The 22,815-nt window shown below is 44.5% G+C and overlaps 1 protein-coding gene across 2 annotated transcripts in view; it reads left to right on the forward strand.

The window, feature by feature from the left end:
• Nucleotides 1–21,815, forward strand: part of NPAT (nuclear protein, coactivator of histone transcription) — a 310,955-nt gene extending 289,140 nt beyond the window's left edge. For both annotated transcript variants that reach the window (XM_069202322.1, XM_069202323.1), the window contains exon 19: nucleotides 20,945–21,815. In XM_069202322.1, coding sequence (XP_069058423.1) covers nucleotides 20,945–21,031 — 87 coding nt within the window. In that variant the 3' untranslated portion in view covers nucleotides 21,032–21,815. The remainder of the gene's footprint in view (nucleotides 1–20,944) is intronic.
• The last annotated feature ends 1,000 nt before the right edge of the window (nucleotides 21,816–22,815 follow it).

Consider the following 22,815-nt stretch of genomic DNA (forward strand, 5'->3'; position numbering starts at 1 on the left):
CAAATCAAGAAGCCGCACATCACTAGCTCCTCAAGGGGCAGCTCCAAATGTTTTATATCTCTACATTTTATTATTCACTAACAAACATTAACATAAGGAAATTATTAATTAAGAGTTGTAAAGCACTATGCCCTAATTACGACCCTGGCAGTAAAAACCGGCAGGGCCGTGGTCCGCGGGAGCACTGCCAACAGGCTGGCGGTGCTCCTTTGGGCATTCTGACCGCGGCGGTACAGCCGCGGCCAGAAACGGAAAGTCGGCGGTGTAACGCCGGCTTTCCGCTGCCCAGGGGAATCCTCCATGGCGGCGCAGCTTGCTGCGCCGCTATGGGGATTCCGACCGCCATCCTGTTCCTGGCGGTTTCGGCTGCCAGGAACAGGATGGCGGTATGGGGTGTCGTGGGGCCCCCGTAAGAGGGCCCCACTTAGAATTTCAGTGTCTGCTTCGCAGACACTGAAATTCGCGACGGGTGCTACTGCACCCGTCGCACACCTTCCACTCCGCCGGCTCCATTCGGAGCCGGCTTCCTCGTGGAAGGGTGTTTCCCACTGGGCTGGCGGGCGGTCGCCCGCCAGCCCAGTGGGAAACCCAGAATGACCGCCGCGGTCTTTTGACCGCGGTACGGTCTTCTGGCGGTTCCCGCTTGGCGGGCGGCTATGCAGTACATGGAGAAATTGGAGAGAATGGAGGTTGGAGTCTTATTAGAATGGATCGGCTCAATCTAGTTCTTCAGTTGTGGCCTTGGGACAGCTAGAGATTTTTTTTAAGAGGAGTGTCTGAACATTTACATCTTCAAAAATTAACTGAATCACACACAGCTACATTTCAATCTCGGGCATGGATTTGTTGCATATAAAGGCGGTAGAGGAAATACCAAACACCTTCCTCATTTCACAGAAGTAAGAATAGTCGCAACATGAATATGCCATTTCTTATGTCTTACTTCTGCATGATCTGATTCTCAATCTTTTTCCCCTTCTTTCTTTCACCCATATCTCAAATGATACCCGACATGGCTTTCCCCTTTCTTCCCTGACTGTGGTTTTGTTTGTACCACTACTATTCTCTGTAAATTCCAAAGTCTGATTGATAGCATTTACTGCCTTGAACTATTTTCTTTTAGTTGAATCAGGTCCCACTGCTCACTACTCCTGGTAGCGTCATTTGAACCCAGTCTTTTACACTTACTGCTTTCTCCTTCACAGCTTTCATTTCATCCACTTTGCATTTGGACTTGTCTTAGAATTTCTCTACTCTTTCTGATAATATCTGGTCATGCATCCATATACCTGCTGTTCAGCCGCCTGGGGCATAACCATGGAAATTAATTACCTTTATTATTCATAACAATATTGATTCTCTTCAACATTCTGTTGTGCTTCCACTAGTCTGTGGTATAATGGAGAATATTTATACTGCAAAACCAAACCTGGATAGCCCTTCCTGTTAGAAAATTCGTAATATTCATAATATTTTCTTTTTGACATTTGAAATCTTTACTTGATTTACAATGTTATACTCTGGGAAGTTAAAGAAAGGAGTCCACATAACCAAAGAGGAGGGTCCATCAACTCACTCCTACCTGCTGTTAATTGGCTATATAAAGCACGTGCATCTTTCCCTCTACGCGGGCCAAGGGCAGGCCCATCCATGACCATCAGAGCCCAAAGGAGGCTGGACTGGCCAACCCCTCCCCAATGACTTGCCTTGGAGGTACATTTATTTATATATCCTATATTTATATTCTCCTTGTTTGTGCCTAAAAGTGATTGTGAGAATGGGTAAGAGAAATGTTGTCGGGCCCGCCATCCACACACCTCTGGCTAAATGTACCTCGATAGATAAGATGATACTAAGGGCTCTGGTGGTCATTAGCATCAAAATTGAACTTTCAGAAGGGAGACTCTCTCAGCTTCGCAAATGTATCCGGCACTAATATTATGACACATGTTCCTCCCCTACCTAATACATCATGGCCAATATCTCTGGATTCACCCTCCGACTAGTGGCTCTGTGCATGCTGATGTCGTGCCACATGTTCTAGATAGACCCCAGCCTTGAGCTATGGCCAAACAATCTAGGCGGGTGGTTCAAACTAAAACCTTGGAGGGTGTCAGACAGACTCACTTCCTTATGCTTTGCACATGAGTTGGGCCATCGACAACTTTCACAGAGGTCTGGGGGGGAGGGGGAGGGGAGGGGGGATTTGTTTAAACCAACCAAGGTAAGGCAACTGATGAAAGACTGCAAAGAAATGTTCTCAGCAAAACTCCTGTTTTCACCCGCCTAGAAACCCTGAGCATGAATTGTCAGGCTTAAAGCGAATACAGCCACTAACTGCACAAGTTCTTGTATGGCCTCCAAGGCAAATTATGATCAGGTGTTTGGTCAAAGTAATCTTTCCAGCATCTCTTCTAGCACAGCGAGACCTGTCCCACCTTTAAGATCTGTAATAGATGCCCACTGCCCTGATCCTGTTCGTGAATTCAGAATGTAATTATCCTTCCCCGCCTAATCCCTATCCACATTGCGTACATTTGAGAAAGCGAGGGGGGCCTCCTACTCACAACAAAACTGCCCTGGAAAAGTCTGAGGCCAGTGAATCACCTCAGATGGCCAAACAGCCTGTGTTAAAACTACCTCCTGCCCCATGTGGTAATATTATCTGGAGTCCCTTCTCTGCACATGGAATCACATGAAGAACCTTTTAACAATACCCTGAACTGGTAGGGTGGCACAGGGACTTTCCCCTTTCATTGGCAAGCAATAATTTACAGACAACATGGGTGGGTTGGATTGGGTCGGGGTTGGTGGACCAATGTGGTGACTGTCATTGCTAAATCCCCTTTATTGGTACAGAGTATTCTCTTTTGGCATTTGAGTAAAAAGATAGCTAGGAGTAACATTGCACTAATACCATTAGGTTATTTTTAAAATCCATGTTCTCGTGTCCACCCGGCTCCTAACTGGCAACAATGAGAGGCCTGTATGTTATAAGCACTAACCGCTATGACATGCTGGTTGTGTAGACTGACTTGATGATGACACTCCAATTACTTCTTTACGAGTCAATGCAAGCCTAGTGGAAGTATCTTCTGAACTGGGGATTCTCAGTGATATTCCACCCACAAACATGCCCGAATGTGACCATAGCACAGTTCCATTAGTGGCAGGCACCAATCCCAAGAAGAAATATTTAGCCCTGGTCAACAGGTAAAGCTTAGACCTACCATGGACACTACCATCCATTGCTTGCCTCCTGAAGTATTAGAGAATAGGGGTATACCCCAGTGCCCTGGCGCTCATGCGCTTCTTAACAACCACCCCTTTAGCTCCCAACATCAAGCTAGTACCTTGGAATGTCAAAGGGCTTTCGTGTAAGTTGATCTGTCCAGAATGCTGTGAATTTATTGACAAACATAACATCTGTCTCTTCCAAGCGAAATGGTCACCAAAACCCCTGTTTCATACAGGATTTGCTAACTTCATCCAGGAAGCTGCAACATCTGGGAAAGGCAGGCCATCGGGTGGTCCCACAATATGGGTTAATACTACTCTACACTGTAAGATCAAAGAAAACAAGTTGTGCTCACCTAATATATCATGTATTAGTTTGTCTTTTCCGCGAAATGTAGTCCACAACATATATAAAGTGTACTGCAGACCAGTGAGAAATAATAATCAATACCTTTTATACAGCTCCTGACTTCACATCTAGCAGCACTACCTGCTGGGGTGACAAAAATCACAGTGGGGGTATTTTCACTACCAATACAAACTCCTTGATGGTAACACTAGGACCTAAACATAAGCATGACAATGTATGGTCTATACCAGAATTAGTCAGTCCACCAATGAAAGAAATGGTCCCCATTGGCAGTCTAATTGAATGCACTTACTCTGAACCATAGCCCATGAGTTTTGTAATGGCAGAGTGATTTCAGATAGAGAGGTCAGGCATGCATTCAACTGCCCCCAGAGTACTAGTCTTCTTGATGTAAGGCTCTGGTCCATTTTGATTTATGTGGCTGTAATACCCCACCAAGACAGAGCCCTTAATGCTCTCGTCCTAGACCTCAGGAGTTTAGCCCACACCAGCTCCATTAATTGTGATGAGCCTTTTGATAGAAGGTTGAGAATGACTAATAACGTACATGGAGTTAAAGAGAGCGTAATCATTCTGGGAGGTTTATAAACTAGTAGCCTACGGCATTGGGGGATTGTTATCGCTGGACTTGTCGCTGGAAAAATGGGAGATCTTGGGCAGTATTAGCACTTTGCATAACCAGATGTTCTTAAGATTAAGATACCATTTTGTATGGAGATTGAGCAGGCAAAAGGGAGGCAATGCCCCCTCCCCCCTTGGTATAACAAGCACTGTAGAGAGGCTAGAGAAGCACTTACTGTTGCTATAAAGCAACAAAACAGACTGCTGATCCATATGAATAGGCAAGTGTATAAAAATACCGTTATTGAAGCAAATTGAGCGTGGGAAATGGGAGGGCTTGCTCGTTGCAGATAGAAAAGGAGACCATTGTTCCTTTTGGAATATTGTGTCCACTGAAAGCAGCAACAGCTTTTTTCCCCACTGAAAATCACATTGCGACATCTGGCAGGGTCTCCCACTTCTCTGGTTTGTACCCTATTCTGGAGGAAACTGAAACTGAAGATCCCTTAAATGTTCTTTTAGGCACAAATACACTATGCCAGCCCTCCAATCCTATATCTGTAGGGGCTCACTCTTGCTGGACCACACCCGCACAGCTGAGTAAACCCCTGGAGGTTTTCTGCATTGCAACTATGGAGATAACTCAAGGCATCAAGAAAATTGTCGCTAATAAAGCACCGGGGTTAGATAAGGTTTCAGGGGATCTCTTTTTAAACAAGACAGACATCTGGAGCTCCTGCTATGCACTAATTTTAATGCCAATCTGAAGGGGGCTCCTATACCCCATACCTGGGGCAAAAATCATACCAATTTTTAAAAGGGATGTCAAGAATGGTTGACCACGAAAGAGATTTTGACTCCCCTGCAAGGTGGTTACAGAGAACCCACTCCACACCATAGATCAGGTGTTTTGACTCCAGCATTTGTATTGGAAAACGGTTCTCTTAGGGGGTGGTTGTCTTTTCTTTTCTTTGGCAGACACTTGCTGACATAGGGTTCCCTCAATATCTTTTAGACAAGGTTATCAGGCTGCATGATAATTATGCGCTAGTAAGATGTGGCCAACTTGGTGAATTGACAAACCAGTCCCATTAAATAGAGGGTTTAGGCAGGGCTATTTCCTCACCCCTTCTTTTATTACATTGTTCATCAGTGATCTAATAGCCTACCTAGAACCATGTGAGACTGATGCGCAAAGTTTGGGAAATTTCAGCGTCCCTGCTTTAATGTTTGCAGATGACACGCTACTGCTTTCAAAAACACCAATGGAGCTGCAAAGAACGCCACTTCATTGTAGAAACAGCTTCTGTGCTATGGCTGAGTGAGACGAGCACTTCTTTGCTGGGCTTATCACAGAACCTCTGCCAGCTGTGACTGAGATGCAGCCCCGCTGATTCCAACCTCAATCCTGCCAAGGAGGATAACCTGTACTGGCTTCATGACAATTAACACCAGGGTATGGGGGCTAGACTATGCCAACTGAGCTGCTAGAGGGTACTACAACTTTGCTCTCTTTACTATAGAATTAGATACAGATAGGAGTACACCAGCATTAGCAACAATTACCACGGCAGAACTGTTCATACTGTATACCATTCTAACAAAGAAGTAGTATCTCATATCTGTCTGATAATTGCAGCGCATGCTTTTTATACAAGAATGCGATCATTTGAATAAAGGTTTTGAAAATGCTTTCATATCTTTCTTGTTTATCTTGGGCATACAAGAGTGACTAACAAAAGTGTTAGATCTGTTTCCACAGATTACTTGGGAATCTGTGTCACGTTCCAGGTTGTCAACCACACCTTTCCTTAGTCTGGATGTGGGGGTTGGATGTGGTGTTGGATGTGGTGTTGTGAGCTAGGTCAGATATGCGTTAACACTTACTGATGATATTTGTGGACTAAGTCTCTATTCTGTGAAGTTCATGTTGGTTTAATTATTTGCCCTGCTATATTTGTGGGAAATGTATAACACCTTAAAATTGTGGGTCATTTTTTTTTTTTTTCAATAATTTTTATTACAATACAGAAAGTACTAAAGAGAGCCAGAATAGCAAGGAAAATAGAGCAATACAGTGTATACATAAGTACACAAAATACATTTGTAACATGTAATAAGTTAGAAAGAGTGTCTCTGTGGTAACCCCTGTAAGGAATCAACATCCTAAATGACCACAGATGACACATGAAACGCCTTGTCTCCTATGAATAAGATGAGCTTAACACTCACTGATACAGAGCTTATAAGAAAAACTCTATAATGGGTAGTAGATGGGGTTTTACTGTACTGTGAAACAAAAAAGGAGCAGGAAAGAAAAATCAACAGGGGCCAAAAAACACTGATAATCGCAGAGAGATCAACAGGGTGAACTGAATCTTGAGTCACCGCCATGCCACTGTGTACAAAAGGAAAATTTTGTTTCAAATAATCAAACAAATGCTGTAGTTTCTGGCATACGTCTGGATGTCCTTTGTTGGAATCTTGTGACTTTTGTGCGCTCCAGAAATCAGTTACCCAGCCCACGATACTAGGTAAGAAATATGTTTATAGGATTTCCATCCTGTGACGGTGATTTCCACTGCAGCAGTTAAAAGGAGATTCAACAGGAAAACATCATGTTTTTCCATGTTAAAAGTTGCTGTGAAAGCCCATGGAACTAATTATCTCAGTTGAAAAAATATAATTGAATATTTTATTGATTTCCATACCAATAGAGTCCCAAAAAGGTTTAATATATTTGCAACTAAACACCATGTGTTCAGTATTTCCTTTCCCAGCCTCACAGTTCCAGCAAATAGCAATTTCAGATAGATGCAATTTATACAGTTTATCTGGAGTCCAGTGCAAGAGCTGCATGGTGAGTAGTTTAGACTGAGTTAAAGCCGGAACAATTTTTTTTGCACACGGTCTGGTCACAGATTCAAGTTTCCACAGATGGGGCCGTCAAATTGTGATTCGGATAAATGCTTAGCCCATTTGGTTTGGACTGGGCTGGCGGGTCCTAGGCCTGCTAGTGTTTATGAATTTATAGAACTTGGATACTACATGTCCAGACGAGAACTTAAGCAGGCAATTACATCTGGATTATAAAAGGGATTAAGTTTTGTAGTCTATGGTTTCCTGATGATTAAAGTTGAGAAGTCTAAATTATGTAGCCCAAATTTAGTTTGGAGTTCTCCAAATTACAGTGGCCTAGAGTTCAGTATATAAGTCTCTGACTGCACTAAGTCCCTTTGTTGCCCTCGACAGGCCATCAGTTGTAGAATTGACCACTTTAATCTTCTTATTCCATTAGGAGAGAGGACTTGAGTTGAGTAGTTATTGACAGTTTTGAGTCTAGTGTGTTTAGTGCCTTAATTATGCCTAGTAGCAGGAAGCAATATGAAAGGGGAGCAGAGAGGTTGTTAAATCAGTAGCCAACATGGGTGGGAGATCGAATCTTGTAAAAGCCAGTGCGCACCTTGCATTAGCAGAAAAGATTGTTGGTTGTGGAACCAATTTGGAAATTTGCAGCCGTCCCTTCTGTAGCATAGCCAGAGTTTTTTGTAACAGATTCTAGGTCTCTTGCCATTCCACTAGAATTTTGATGTAATTTTATAAATACAAGAGAAGGAGTATGATAGCCAAATAGGCAGCATCCTGGAGATAATATTTATTACAGGAATAATCATCTTTTTTTACATAGTCCATTTTACCCCCACCACAATATGTACTTTGGGGACTAGGAAGTGAAGAGACCTTTATTTTTTAATAGTTTTTTGCTTGTTATATTTAACTGATGCAGGTAGACTAACCATATTTCTAGGTATTTAATGTTTTTGATTTGCCAAGAAAGTCCAGCTTTACTAATGTGTGTGGGGGTGATATAGTGGATTAAAGAGTAAAACCTTAGTTTTATCTCTACTCAGACGGTATCCTGCTGCTTCAGAAATTGGGTAATAATATCAGTGATAGCAGGAAAAGGGGTATCCGCTTCCTCTGAATGTATCAGAATGACTTCTGCGTAAGCCACAGTCTTGAAAGGGATGGAATTAAAAGGAGGGAGTTAAAACAGAAAACTTAACTATTGTGTGCATGCCTTAGCTATTGGATCAGGGTGGTTAATAAAGAGGAGGAATCGGACAGGGTGACAAAGGATACCCCTAGCATGTGCCTTGGCAGAGTGGGAAGGAGCTGAAAGGGAGCCACCAGCCTGGATTCCTGCTGTTGGGTTAGCCTATAGTGCCAATGTCATTTTGATGTAAGTGCCAACAAGATTGTTTCCCCTGAGAATTGCTTCAAAGAATGGCCATGACACCATGTCAAAGGCCTTCTGTGCATCCAGGGCCAATGCCTCAGGCAGAGAAGATGACAATTGAGATTTCTCAAATGTTATGACAGAAGTGCATATACTTTCACTGGTAAGTCAGCCTGTAACAAATCTGGATTGAAAATTATGTATTAATTTGGTGATTAGTGTTTTATGGTGTTCGGCCAAAACTTTAACATATATTTGACTTCCATAAATAAAAAGGAAACTGCCCTAAAGTTTTTCGTGTCCGAGTGGTCCTTCATGTCTTTGGAGATGACCAGGATTGTGGCCTCTGCAGCTGAACTGGTAACTTAACCTTGAAATTTAAATTGGATAAGGGTTGTCTAGAGAGGATCAATAAGGATGTGTGAGAAACATTTGTAAAACAACACTAAGAAACCGTCCAGTCTGGGCACTTTCCAGCCGGTATACTTTTAATAGCCTTGAGGATGTCCTATTTGGTCAAGGAGTTAGTAAAGCTTACGTTCTCTGATTTTAGATAATTATTTTAGATCGATTTGAATAAAGATTAAGGCATTCCTTTTTGGTAGTAGTCTTATTATTGTGATAAAGAGCACCAATACATGTTAAAGCTTTTAGTATCTATTTGGTAGGAAATGTGGTTGTTCAGTGTAGAACATTTTTAGAAGTCACTAGGTTGCTGCTGTTTTTTTTTCTCCCCCCATCCCCCTTAACACAGCAGCAAGAGGTTTTCTGTGCATTTATTGATAATTGAGTTATAGATATATTTTAGTTTTTTTTTATTGTCTGGCAGGGCCTGAGAATTCTTTATTTGTCTACATTGAATTTCTTTTGCTTTGATTTCCTTAGAAAGTAGATCAAGTTTCTTTAATTTCTTTATTTTCCTTTGCCATACAAGATATCATTTGCCCTCTTATGGTACATGTAAAGGCATCCCATATGGTTACTGGAGAAGCAACAGAAGCAGCATTCTCTCTCAAGAAGAAACTCATTTCTCTAAGTCTTGTACATCAAGAGGTCTATCTAGAATTTCTGTGTTCATGTGCCCGTAGGAGTTTCGTGGGGCAAAAGGAGAGTTAATAATTGTTACAGAGATAGCAGGTTGATCAGAAGCTAAAATGGGATCTATCAACATGTCCAAGTGCAGTTTGTAGAACGGCGAGAACAACTGAAACATAAAAGATAAGAGAAAAACTTTGGTGTGGTACAGTAAATAAAGTAATATTCCCTGTGGGGTTGAGGAACCTGCACATGTTTGGAGCCCAGGATTCCTACATAGATAAAGCATACGTTTATATTTTGGGAGGTCTCACCCTGAAAGCAGATTTATGTCTACAGAGAAATAATATTAATGTAAGATACAAATAACTGACAAGTATCAGGAATGTAGGGACTGGTAGTGGATATATTGGGATTTGACTGTGCAGATCACACTGTCCAACAGACCCCACTAAGTAACCTGCTTGTCACTGAAAGACAAGGCAAAGAAGAATCTGAAAGTCAAGAAAAGGTAACAGTTGAGGAATATAAAGAGGAACATGGGAGGCAACCATATAGTTGAGGGAGAGAGAACTTCCCCATTACAATCAAAAGAGTACAAAAGGCCAAATGAGCCCAATGAATCCTAATCCCACACCCACCACAGGAAACTTCTGGGAGCTGCGGTACACCACAGGAAGCTGTGGCGACTCCCTGTGGGAGACAAGGAGCCCCCACAATTCCCATGATAGTAAGTAACAAAGAGAAGCTGCCTAAATAACCTACTTCAGGATAATAATCCATCTATGTTAGCTTAGGACGTACTGTAACTAACATTTGAACAATCTTTGGTTGATGTGAAAGTACGTGAACATGGACAATAAAAATCATGCAAATAAACAGCATATATTAGAGTATCAACGTACAAGTCTAAGAGATATGATACAATGCATGATAATTATTCCATTCAATATGTTGAATAAGTATTACAATTCTTAACTAGAATGTGAGGAAGGGTACTTGATTATAGTGGCAAGAGCTCTAAATCATACCAGTTAGAAGGATGAACCAATGTATAGGGAGATGGTGGATATATGAAGGTATAAAGCTGTGAAGTGCTTAAGTCAAAGTGTGCATGGCAAACTGTGCCTAATAGTCATAATTGGAGCAACAGCTTAGCGGTAACTGACAAAAGGCACGTAAGCAGACTGTACCAGCAATAAACGACTCATTTGAATAAAAAAAAAAAACACCAGCAGTAAAGTCATAAAGGTAGGTAAAGCTCAGAATCAAAATGAAAGAATACTCGCATGACAATCAGGGTGGATTTTGAACTGGGCTAGGTTTGTCATCCATTCTAAATGCTGGTTTGTTCTCAATAAACGTTTGAAGATCTGCCATTTCAATGAATATCACAGTTTAAGCTTTGAAGAGTATTTTGAATTTAATAGGTTTCTCCACTGACTTGTTCCGTAAGGCCAAGAAACTGGTCTTTCTGGTCACAATGTCTCTAGCATCTGGAAATAGATATTTTGGCACCCTGCCTTATGACGGCTTCAACTTTTCTCATACGAGCCAGGATAGCTTCAGAGTGTTGGCAACGCAGTTGTTTGAGGATCGTAGTCATCACAGAGGACATCACCTTAGGCCTGTAGGTCGGTATTTGATCTGCTCATTCAAATTCCTTGATGAATCTTATCTTTAGCATGCCTGCTATCAAGTGTTCTAAGAACTCGATAGAGGAGGAAGCTGCATCCTCCCCACACCTTCCATTAAACCAAATATTCTTAAATTGCTCCTTCTCTCTTTATCTTCCAAATATGTTTTGCCCCACCTGAGGTTGACATGTATTTGTCAGTGGTTTTAAAGTTGTTTGAACTGGAAATTGCTGAACTCTTCTAGTGCACTGTTTCTTCTGCATTACAAAGTCTGATATGGAGATCCTTTGAATCTCTCTGAATTCCTGCCACTTCGATTTATATCATATCAGTGTTGTTTTGTGTGCCTTAAGCACGGTCATGGATAGAGTTAAGCTTTTTAAGGGTCTCATCAAATAGAAGCATTGTCTTTTTTGTCCAGGAATGGAGATTCAGGGATTGGTGGTTCTTGCTTGAATCTTTTTAGAGTGCCTTTCTCTTTACCATCCTCGGGTGGTCACTGTAATGCAAGCAACACATGCTTATGTCTATTGTGTGAGAAGTGTCACTTAGGTTGAGATAATACTTTGGATGAGACAATACTTCAAGACTTATATTGGTAACCACTAGTGCCTGCAGCTATTTGTGAGGGCCCAAAAAGACACATCAAAAGATCCCCAGACAAAATGGAAGGAGTTGGATGAGGTGCACTTGAAATATCTAGATGAACCAGTTACTAACCTTTGGTAACACCTTATTTGGTAGAGACAATATCTAGCTGCAGAATCCTTTCCACAGAATATCCCTAGGCTTCACATTCAATCCATAAGATTTTTGAGCAGTACCCCTGTGTGCTGGTAGGTAGAGTTGTTTTTCTCCACGTCAAAAGTAACGTGTTCGATACCTTTATAGGCACCACCCTTGGGTGTTCTGTGGGAAAGTACCCTTTTTTTTGGCATAGTTACCCCCACTTTTTGCCTACTGTCAGTGTGTTCTGACTGTGTTCACTGTGATCCTTCTAATCAGGACCCCAGTGACTGCTCTCTCCCTCTAAATGTAGTTGCTTAGGACTTGGCACACCCCACATGTGGCATACTGGTGCCCCCCTGTAAATCCCTAGTATATGGTACTTGGGTATGTGGGCCATCGGGGCACCAGGAGCTCCCCATGGACTGTAGCATGTATTGTGCCACCCATAGCAGCCCATGCAAAATGTGTCTGTAGGCCTGCCATTGCAGCCTGCATGAAAAGGTGCATGCACCCTTTCAATACAGGTCACTGTAAGTCACCCTAAGGTATGCCCTCCTTGCCCAGAGGGCATGGTGCAGGTACCTGTGTGTGTGAGGGCTCCCCTGCATGAGCAGAGGTGTCCCTACGAACTCCAGCTCCTTTTCCCTGGACTTTGCAAGTGTGGGGAAGCCATTTTATCTGTGTACTGGACACAGGTCTCCCTGTGTCCAGCTACATAATCATAATGCCAAGCCTGTTGTCATTATTGGTTGTATGATTCCATGCACTCTGGGGGCTCCTCAAAAGAACCCAGACATTGGTCCTACCGGTGTACTGGGGTTTTCTGGGCAGCCAGCACTGCCGCCACCCCTCAGACAGGTTTCTGTCCTACTGCTGCTTGACCATCTCAAGCAGAAGGCAGAACAAAGGATTTCCTTTGGGAGAGGAAAGCAACACCCTCTGCCTTTGGAAATAGGTGTTACATGGCCTGGGGCGGTTAGCCTCCCGAAGCCACTAGTATGCTTTGAAGGGCACATTTGGTGCCCTCCTTGCATAAACCAGTTTGCTTCAGTCTAGGGGCCCTAGGTCCCTGCTCTGGCGCAAAACTGCTCATTGGAAAGGGGAGTGACCACTCCCCTGCCTGTCAGCACCCCAGGGCCACTTGATTCTGCCATCTTGAATCCAAGGTGGGAAGACGCCCCAAGGAGCATCTGTGTGGCCAGGTCAGGTAGATGACGTCTCAGACCCTCCTTGATAGGTGGTCATCCTGCTAGGTGACCAATTCCCATTCCTGGGCTATTTAGGGTCTCCCTCCCTGGTGGGGCTTCAGATTCTACATGCAAGATTCCAGCAGAACTCCTCTGCATAGTTTACTTCATCTTCTGGCTACCGGGACTACACCTGGACCCTTCAGAACCAACAGTCCAACTCCGGTGATGACTCTGCTCTGCAACATTGTTTCTCAGGCTCCTTCCAGAAACTGTAACATTTGCCTTGCTGTGCATCCTCTGAGGGTGACGAGTCTTCAGCCTGCAAAAGTGTAGGAAAGTACCATCTTTCTTGGCATGTTACCCCCAATTTTACATGCATGTCAGTATGTTTGTGCCTGTCTCACTGGGATCCTGCTAGCCAGGACCCCAGTGCTCATAGTTTGTGCCCTAAATGTGTATGCCTGTGTAGTGCCTAACTGTGTCACTGAGGCTCTGCTAATCAAAACCACAGTGCTCATGATCTCTCTGCCTTGAAATTTGTCACTATATGCTAGTGACTACACTTAGCAATTTCAGTTAGCATACTGGACCCCCCTTCTAAGTCCCTGGTATGTGGTACCGAGGGCTTTGGGGTTCCAGGAGATCCATATGGGCTGCAGCATTTCTTTTGCCACCCATAGGGAGCTCAGACAAACCCTTACACAGGACTGCCACTGCAGCCTGCGTGACATAACACACGTTATTTCCCAGACATTTTCACTGCACTTAAGTAACTTATAAGTCACCTATATGTCTAACCGTCACATGCTGAAGGTTAGGGGCAAAGTTACTAAGTGTGAGGGCACCCTTGCACTAGCAAAGGTGCCCCCACATAGTTCAGGCCCCCCCCCAATTCCAAATCTGGTATTGGGGAGCCAATTCCATGCATTCTGGGGACACCACTATGGACCCCCAGTACTGCCAAACCAGCTCTCTGGGGTTTTCTCTGCAGCTACAGTTGCTGCCACCCCACAGACCAGGTTCTGCCCTCCTGGGGTCTGACCAGCTCAGTCTCAGGAAGGCAGAACAATGGATTTCCTTTGGAAACAGGGTGTAACACCCTCTCCCTTTGGAAATAGGTGTTAAAGCCTGGAGAGGAGTAGCCTCTCACAGCCTCTGGAAATGCTTTGAAGGGCACCAATGGTGCCCTGCTTGCATAAGCCAGTCTACACCGGTTTAGGGAACCCCCCAGTCCCTGCTCTGGCGCGAAACTGGACAAAGGAAAGGGGAGTGACCACTCCCCTGTCCATCACCACCCTATGGGTGGTGCCCAGAGCTCCTCCAGTGTGTCTCAGACCTCTGCCATCTTGTTTCCAGAGGTGTGAGGACACTCTGGGGGGCCTCTGAGTGGTCAGTGCCAGCAGGTGACGTCAGAGACCCCTCCTGATAGGTGCAAACCTGACTAGGTAGCCAATCCTCCTCTGAGGGCTATTTAGGGTCTCTCCTGTGGGCTTTTCCTCAGAGTACGACTTGCAAGAATCCAGCAGGACTCCTCTGCACTTCTCTCTTCGACTTCTGCCAAGGCTCGACCGCTGACTGCTCCAGGACGCCTGCAAAACTGCAACAAAGTAGCCAGAAGAGTACCAGCGACATTGTAGCGCCTAATCCTGCCAGCTTGAACTGGACTTGATCCTCTTCGTTTGCAGGTCCTCTTCTGTCAGGATCCACCTTTGGTTTCTTCCAGTCTTGTTGGGTCTTGCACATTTGTTTTTCAAAGTTTTCTTATTGGGTTGCGCCTTACCTCTTCTCTCCTGGTCGCTGGGGGGAGGGGGGTCACCCTGGGTACTTAGCTTTATGGGGTTCCTAGTTCCTCCAGCTCCCCTCATTCCACTTCCTTGGATGGGGGGGGGGGGGGGGGGCTGCCTTTCCACATTCCACTTAGTATATGGTTTGACCTCCCACCTAGGGTCTTCACTATTTCCTATTGTTTTTACTAGTTGATAGTTCTTTCTATGCTAATCACTAACTTCTAATGTGTACATAAGTGTGTTTACTTACCTCCTATTGGAGTATTGCCTATTCAGGATTTTAGTATTTGTGTTACTATAATAAAGTAACTTTATTTTTGTAACACTGTGTGGTTCTTTCTTGTGTGTAAGTGCTGTGTGACTGTAGTGGTATTGCATAAGCTTTGCATGTCTCCTAGATAAGTCTTGGCAGCTCATCCATAGCTACCTCTAGAGAGCCCTGGCTTCCTAGACATTCCTACACCTCACTAATGGGGGATACCTGGATCTGGTATAAGGCGATAACACCATAGGTGCTCAGCACACAACAGGCCATCTTCCTACATTGGTGGCAGCGGTGGGATAAGGCACTTGCAGTTGCTTTACCACTTTGTTACTGGGTACTTTCAACAGTAAAGACCATTACTATCTGCCACATACACACTACACTTAGTTGTTAGGATTCTAGTCCTTTGAGTTTGGGTAAGCAAGCGGTCTAGTATAGTCCTTGCTCCGGACCTATCTGAGAGCCTAGTGTTAGAGTAGTTAGGCACACCTACACCACTCTAGCAAGAACATGTCTTCAATAGAGCACAACTCTCAGGCCTCAGACTCACCTTCCAAGAGCATAGGGAGATGTGTGCTAGTAGAAAAATGAAGACTGGGAGAAATTCCAACAAGAGTCTGCTTCTTGGCTTACTCCTCCAGGCTGACCAGCACAGTGCTGGTAGCCAGGAGGAGGAAGACGTAGACGCTTACCCTCCAGTCCTAGACAGGGTAGACTTGGGCTACCCTGGGGAGGGTCAGGAAGAACCTGGGGAACACCACAGCCCTGTTTTGAGCACTGCAGGTAGTGAGAAGGGAGGCCATCCCAGTAGGCCCACCTTTACTCTTAGGGGGTTGGTTCAGAGGGTTCCCAAGAGGAGGGATAGATCCTCCTCTGTCCATTCCCATGTCTTCTCAGTCTCTGAGGTTGGAGGAGGCAAGGCTGAGACTGCAGCAGCAACAGCTAGCCCTAGATAGCGAGGCTTTGGCAGTGGAAAGGGAAAGGCAGGGTTTGGGGTTAGCACCCCATGGTGGCAGCAATTTGAGCTTTAGGGACACCAGAATCAGGGAGGATTCCTATGATTCGGGGAACATGAGCAAGATAGTCCTACCTTACAAGTAATAGTTTAAATAGTTCACTGGAGAGGGCCTATAAAATTCAAAAGGTCCCCCAAAGGCAGTGGGCAGCAATATTGTGGCTCTCCTTCTCTGACAAAGGCAGAGACAAACTCCTCACTGTCAGTGGAAAATGCAGACAAATATACAGCTTTGAAAAGTGCACTGCTAGATAAATTTGAGCTGACCACTGAAGAATACAGAATCAAGTTCAGGGAAACCAAAAAGAAGTTGTCCCAAGATTGAGTAGATTTGTGGACTGTTCTGTGAAAGCTTTGGTCGGCTTGTTGCATGGGGACAGAAAGTGTAGGTCCCAGAGCACCCCAATACAAGTGGAGTGGTCCCCATACTATTGTGGAGAAAAAGGGTACGGTTACCTACTTGATAGACCTTGGCACTCCCAGAAACCCCCACAGGGTGCTTCATGTGGAACTGCCTTAAGCCCTACTATGACAGGTCTGATATGACTACTCATGACAGCTGATGAGGGACAAAAAGAAGAGAGTGACCCTCTCCCTGTCCTCTTCTCCCACAGTGCAGTTGATGGCTCAGTTGATGGGGTAGTGCTTGCTGACTGCCTCTCCGAGTCCCAAAAAGAGGACTGCAGAAACCTCCTAGGACAATTCTCAGAACTGTTCTCCCTGAGACCTCGCCAGACCACATGGTGTGAACACACCATTGACACAGGGTACAGCTTGCCTATTAAAGAGCAAAATTTACAGGCAGGCTGATCATTTCAGCGAATTCATCAAGTCTGTATGCAGTTCAGGAGATGCTAGACCTAGGAGTCATTGAGCCCTCAGACAGCCCTTGGGCTAGTCCTGTAGTGCTTGTCCCAAATCCCCACTCTCAGAATGGCAAAAGGGAAATTAGATTCTTTGTAGACTGCAGAGGTCCCAACACTGTCACAAAGACAGATGCTCATCCTATCCCTAGGGCAGATGAGCTTATAGATACACAGGCATCTGCCAAGTATTTGAGCACCTTTGATCTGACTGCTGACTATTGGCAGATCACGTTATCAGAGGATGCTAAACCAGTAACATAAGTTTTTTACCACTGGTGGGCACTATTACTTCAGTGTGATGCTCTTTGGGTTGAAAGATGCACCTGCCACATTCCAGAGGCTGGTGAATAAAGTTCTCCAAGGATTGGAAAGCTTCAGTGCAGCTTATCTTGATGACATAGCTGTTTTAGCTCCAATTAGGAGGATCACCAGATCCACCTAGGACATGTTTTGGAGGCTCTGCAAAGGGCAGGCCTCACTATCGGGGCTTCTAAGTGCCACATAGGGCAGGGGAAAGTGGTATTTCTGGGCCACCTGGTAGGTGGAAGCCAGATTCAGCCACTATAGAGGAAAGCCCAGAATATTTTGGAATGGACTGCCCCTGCTACACAGAACCAGGTTAGAGCCTTCCTAGGCCTCACTGGGTACTACATGATTTTCATTAAGAATTATGGCTCCATTTTAGCCCCTTTAAATGGCTTCCCCTCCAAAAAATAAAATTAAAAAAAATAAAATGCCAAAGAACGTTTTATGGACACACAGCTGCCAGAAAACCTTTGATGGCCTTAAACAGGCCATGTGCTCTGCTCTTATTTTAAGAAGCCCTAACTACTACATACAATTTATAGTACAGACAGATGCTTCTGAAGTACGTATTGGGGCAGTACTGTCACAAATAAATACATTGGCCCAGGACCAACCTGTAGCTTTTATAAGCAGAAGGTTGACCCCCAGGGAAAAGTGTTGGTCAGCCAGAGAAAGAGAGGCCTTTACAGTGGTTTGGGCTTTGACGAGACTCAGGTCATACTTGTTTTGCACTCACGTCCTTGTTCAAACAAACTACAAGCCCCTTCTGTGGTTAAAACAAATAAAAAGTGAAAATCACAAACTTTTGATGTGGTCCATATACCTACAGGGAATGGACTATACAGTGGAACAGACACCTGGGAGTAACCACTCTAATGAAGAGGGGCTCACCAGATATTTCAACTTAGACCATGAAGACTCATTTGGACAAGGTTATCCTTACTGTCATTCTTTTGGGATGTGGGGGTTATGTAGGAAAGTGCCCTCTTTTTGGCATGGTTACCCCCACCTTCTGTCTGCTGTCAGTGTGTTTTGACTGTGTTAACTGGGATTCTGATAACCAGGATCCCAGTGACTGTGCTCTCTCCCTCTAAATTTGGTTGTTCCTGATTTAGTACACCCCACAATTGGCATACTGGTGCCCCCATGTAGGTCCCTAGTATATGGTACCTAGGTACCCAGGACATTAGGGCACCAGAGGTTCCCCTTGGGTTGCAGTATGTATTATACCACCCATGGGAGCCCATGTAAAATGTGTCTGCAGGCCTGCCATTGCAGCTTGTATGGAAAGGTGAATTCACCGTTTCACTACAGGTCACTGCAATTCACCCATATGGTAGGCCCTCAGTACCTGTGTGTGAGGGCACCCCTGCATGAGCAGAGGTATCCCTATGAACTCCAGCTCCATGTTTCCTGTACTTTGTGACTGCGGGGAAGCCATTTTACCCGTGTACTGCACACGGCACAACCTTTGTCCAGCTACATAATGGTAACTCCGAACCTACGCATGTTTGGTATCAAACATGTCGGAATCATACCCCAATACTGTTGCAGGTATTGGTTGTATGATTCCATGCACTCTGGGGGCTCCTTAAGGGACCCCCAGCTTTGCTCCTACCAGTTTTCTGGGGTTTTACGTGCAGCCTGCCTGCGCTGCTGCCACCCCACAGAAAGGTTTCTGCCCTCCTGCTGCTTAGCCTGCTCAAGCAGAGGAAGGCAGAATAAAGGATTTCCTTTGGGAGAGGGAGGCAACACCCTCTCCCGTTGGAAATAGGTGTTACATGGCTTGCTAGGGGGTAGCCTCCCCAAGCCACTGGTATGCTTTGAAGGGCACATTTGGTGCCCTCCTTGCATAAAACAGTTTGCACCAGTCCAGTGACCCCTGGTTGCTGCTCTGGCACAAAACTGGACAATGGAAAGGGGAGTGACCACTCCCCTGTCCATCACCACCCCAGTGGTGGTGCCCAGAGCTCCTCCAGTTGGCCACTTGATTCTGCCATCTTAAATTGAAGGTGGGCAGAGGGTCCTGGGAGCATCTGAGTGGGCTGGTCAGGTCAGGCAGGTGACGTCACAGCCTCCTCCTGATAGGTGGTCACCCTGCTAGGTGACCACTCCCACTTCCTGGGCTATTTAGGGGCTCCCTCCAGGGTAGGTGATTTGACGCCCAAGATTCCAAAAGGGCTCTTCTGCATTGTTTACTTCATCTTCTGGCCACTGGGACTGCAACTGGACCCTCCAGGAACCAACAATCTGCAACTCCAGCGACGACAACGCCTTGCAACATTGTTTCTCCGGCTCCTTCCAGCAACTGCAACATTTCCCTGGCTGTACATCCTCATTCTCTAGGTTAAATCCCACAAAAGTGCCTCTTTGTGGCTTGTTTGATGCTCTTAAGGTTTAGGTAAACACATTCGAAAGGGTTCCATCTCTAGGGTATCACAGCGAGTCTGTAGGAATGAGCAAAAACACTCCCAAGATGGCAGCCTTGTGTTCTCTCTCCCCTGCAGCAACAGGCCTGGGAGGGTTGCTTTGGCACTTGGCATACATCCATTACACTCCAAAACAAAACACATAGGTAAAGGACATTGTCATTTACGACGCCAATAACTCCAACTCTCACAAGTTCGAGACCTATTGCATTGCAAATGCTTGTACTCTCACTTGTCTTACTATGCTTGAGTAAAGATACATTTCTCAAATAACTCCCTGGTTGTGTACTTTACATATAAGGCTTGATTCTTGGTTAAGTGTTAAGTCGTGCAAAATGCAAACCTGGAGGTTGTCCATGACCAACAATACCTCTCATTTTTAACTGTAAAGTAGTTAGGTAATTAGTAAATCCTTATAGGCACTCATGCATGCCTACTAAGATCGGGGTGTCAGCTGCATATATTTGATTTGGCTAAGCAGTGCCAGAAAGAGAATGATGGCCTTACAAAATCTTTATGCAGCATTGATAAGATCATTCATCATGTGGCACGAGGTGGGGAGTGTGTTAATTGTGTTTGATTTATGCTGCAGGAAAGCGGCTGAGAAGTGCTAAGTATGACCAGCACTCTGTTCCATCGGCAGTATATTGTAACTGGTATTAGAATAAGGTTATTGAGGTTGAAAGATTGAATGAAAAAGAGAAGATGAAACAAATGCCATGTTGAATGATTGTTTTAGGCATCTGGTTATTGTGATTAGCTGTACATTTTTTAGCAAGGTTTCTCTTCTATCCCAGATTTTGTATGCCTGACTTAGTATGTCTCAGGAGTCCTACTACAAAAGATGCAATCAGCCTCCTCACATCTGGTGTGCCTGGACTCTCTACAGAGTTCTTTGGTTTTCGTGTTGTTTGTGGTGGTTTTGGTAGGGTGGCGGTAGTATAGTGGACCCTTGTCACGCACTCGTCCTCTTCTGACACACAGTTAACATTCAGTTCATGTACCCTTGAAGCATCGCTGCTGAGATCCGAGGCTTCATAACGTTACCTTTTGGTGCAGTCAAAATGTTTTCAGGAGTTCTGACTCGTGCTGGACAACCACAAGTCTGTGGGATGGGCGATCGGAATTAGTAAATCGAGTTCCGAAAAAAGTGTTCCGAAAAATTAAGAATCTGTTAGTAATAAATGTGTCTAAGAGAAATGTTATAATCCAGCTTCATACTGTTATTTTGCAGTGTTTTTAAGCGTACTAACAATTCAAATTATTCTTCCTTGCAGAAGCAGAAAAAGAAAAAGCTTCTGGATTCGTTTCCAGCTGGTATGGACGTGGATAAATTTTTATTGTCTCTGCACTACGATGAATAAGGCATTGGAAGAAGTCCACCGTCAGCAAGAAAACGTGCATTTTGTTAGCTGTTTCTTTATAGCACGAAGTAATGCTATATCTAAGACAGTTTTTGTAAATAGGATCTTAACTTTGTTTTCTCTTTTTTTTTTTTTTTTTTTTTAAAGGTGTAAATATTTGTAAGCACTTAAGTGTGAAGCCATTGTATTTGCAAATGTGTACAGTTATGCAGATATTTTGCACATTATAAATATTGTAAGAATAGTTCTCAAGCTGGTGAATCTGCAGATAACCAAATGCTTTTTTTACTTATGTTTACAGTCCACCAGTTATTGTTGATTACTGTGGACTTCCTGTTAATGGTTGAAAGGTTTGTCGCAACAGATATGCATTTTTTGTTTTTTTGAAGTCTTTGTATTATTGAAACCTCATTTCTTATTCAACAGCAAACCCTATAAATTGTTTTGTTGGTGGCATTTGTAATGAACATAGGCAGCCCCTCCACTTACTTTGTACCACATTTTTGAAGGCTGCGCTAACAATACTGCTTTGTGCTTCGTCACTATAATTTTGAATTTCATTATGACAGCGTTAGACTGTTAGTTCAGTCTTCATAGTATGTTGAAATATACTGAATTATAGCAGTGAGGCATAATATAGACCTAATACATGCAAGGCTTTTAGACACTAACAGATTGTTGAACACTTCTATTACACCATTTGAAGGGGTCTCGAATAATCTGCTGTCAAGAGTGGCAAACGTTCACTTTACATTTTGCAATAAAGATTTGCTGCTGATTTGAATATTGTGTTTTTTTACATTTCTTAGCGTGTGTGACTGGGCTTGTTGAAGCATTGAAACGTAAAATCAAGTGGGATTTTCAGGATATCCACAATGACGCAACAACAACTGCAAGCAAGCATCTCCAGGTAACAGCCATGGTCCCTTCAGCTGCCTCCAAACTTACACCACCATCAAGACCTTGGACCAAGCACAACCCACCCACATCTGTCCAACCCCAAAAACTCTGAAGTGCATTCTCCTCAACGTCCGCTCCCTCCATAAACATGCTACCAAAATCTGGGACCTCCTTGACATGACCACCCCTGGCGTAGTGTTCCTCACCAAGACCTGGACCAACATCACCTCAGGCCCGGACATCGCCATCGCCATACCCCAGGGATACAAGATTGCCCAGAAGAACCGCTCCAGCCTCCCTTGGGGGATAATCACCATCGTCCACAGGTCTAACTTTCACCTGAACATACACTCCAAAGAATCCACAAGCCTGATGGAACACCTCCTCTTCAAGCTACACACCAGCCCGACATCCACCTCTTGGGAACCCTCGCTTACCGCCACCCAGGACTACGTACACCCTTCACAGACTCGTCACGGACTGCATCTCTGCACAAACCATCACAGCCACCAACTACACGCTGCTGGGAGACCTCAACTTCCACCTCGACTCTACAAGACCCTAACACCGCATCCCTCCTAGTCAACCTCCACAACATAGGACTCTGACAGATTGTGACAGAGCCAACACACTCAACAGGACACGCCCTCAATCCCATCTTCACTACAGGAACCTCCGCTACCTTCAGTCACACCACGGAACTCCCATGGACAGACCACCAAGGCATCCATTTCACCTTTAACACACCCACCATCATGAGACCCGAACTCCAACCATCACATAGAAACTGGACAAGAATAACCGACTAACAGCTCACCGCAGCACTCGCCATTGCCGCCCCCACCATTGCACCCAACGATGACCTAAACACCGCAGCAAGCACC

This window comes from Pleurodeles waltl, chromosome 8, assembly GCF_031143425.1.
Source record: "Pleurodeles waltl isolate 20211129_DDA chromosome 8, aPleWal1.hap1.20221129, whole genome shotgun sequence".
Lineage (NCBI taxonomy): Eukaryota > Metazoa > Chordata > Amphibia > Caudata > Salamandridae > Pleurodeles > Pleurodeles waltl.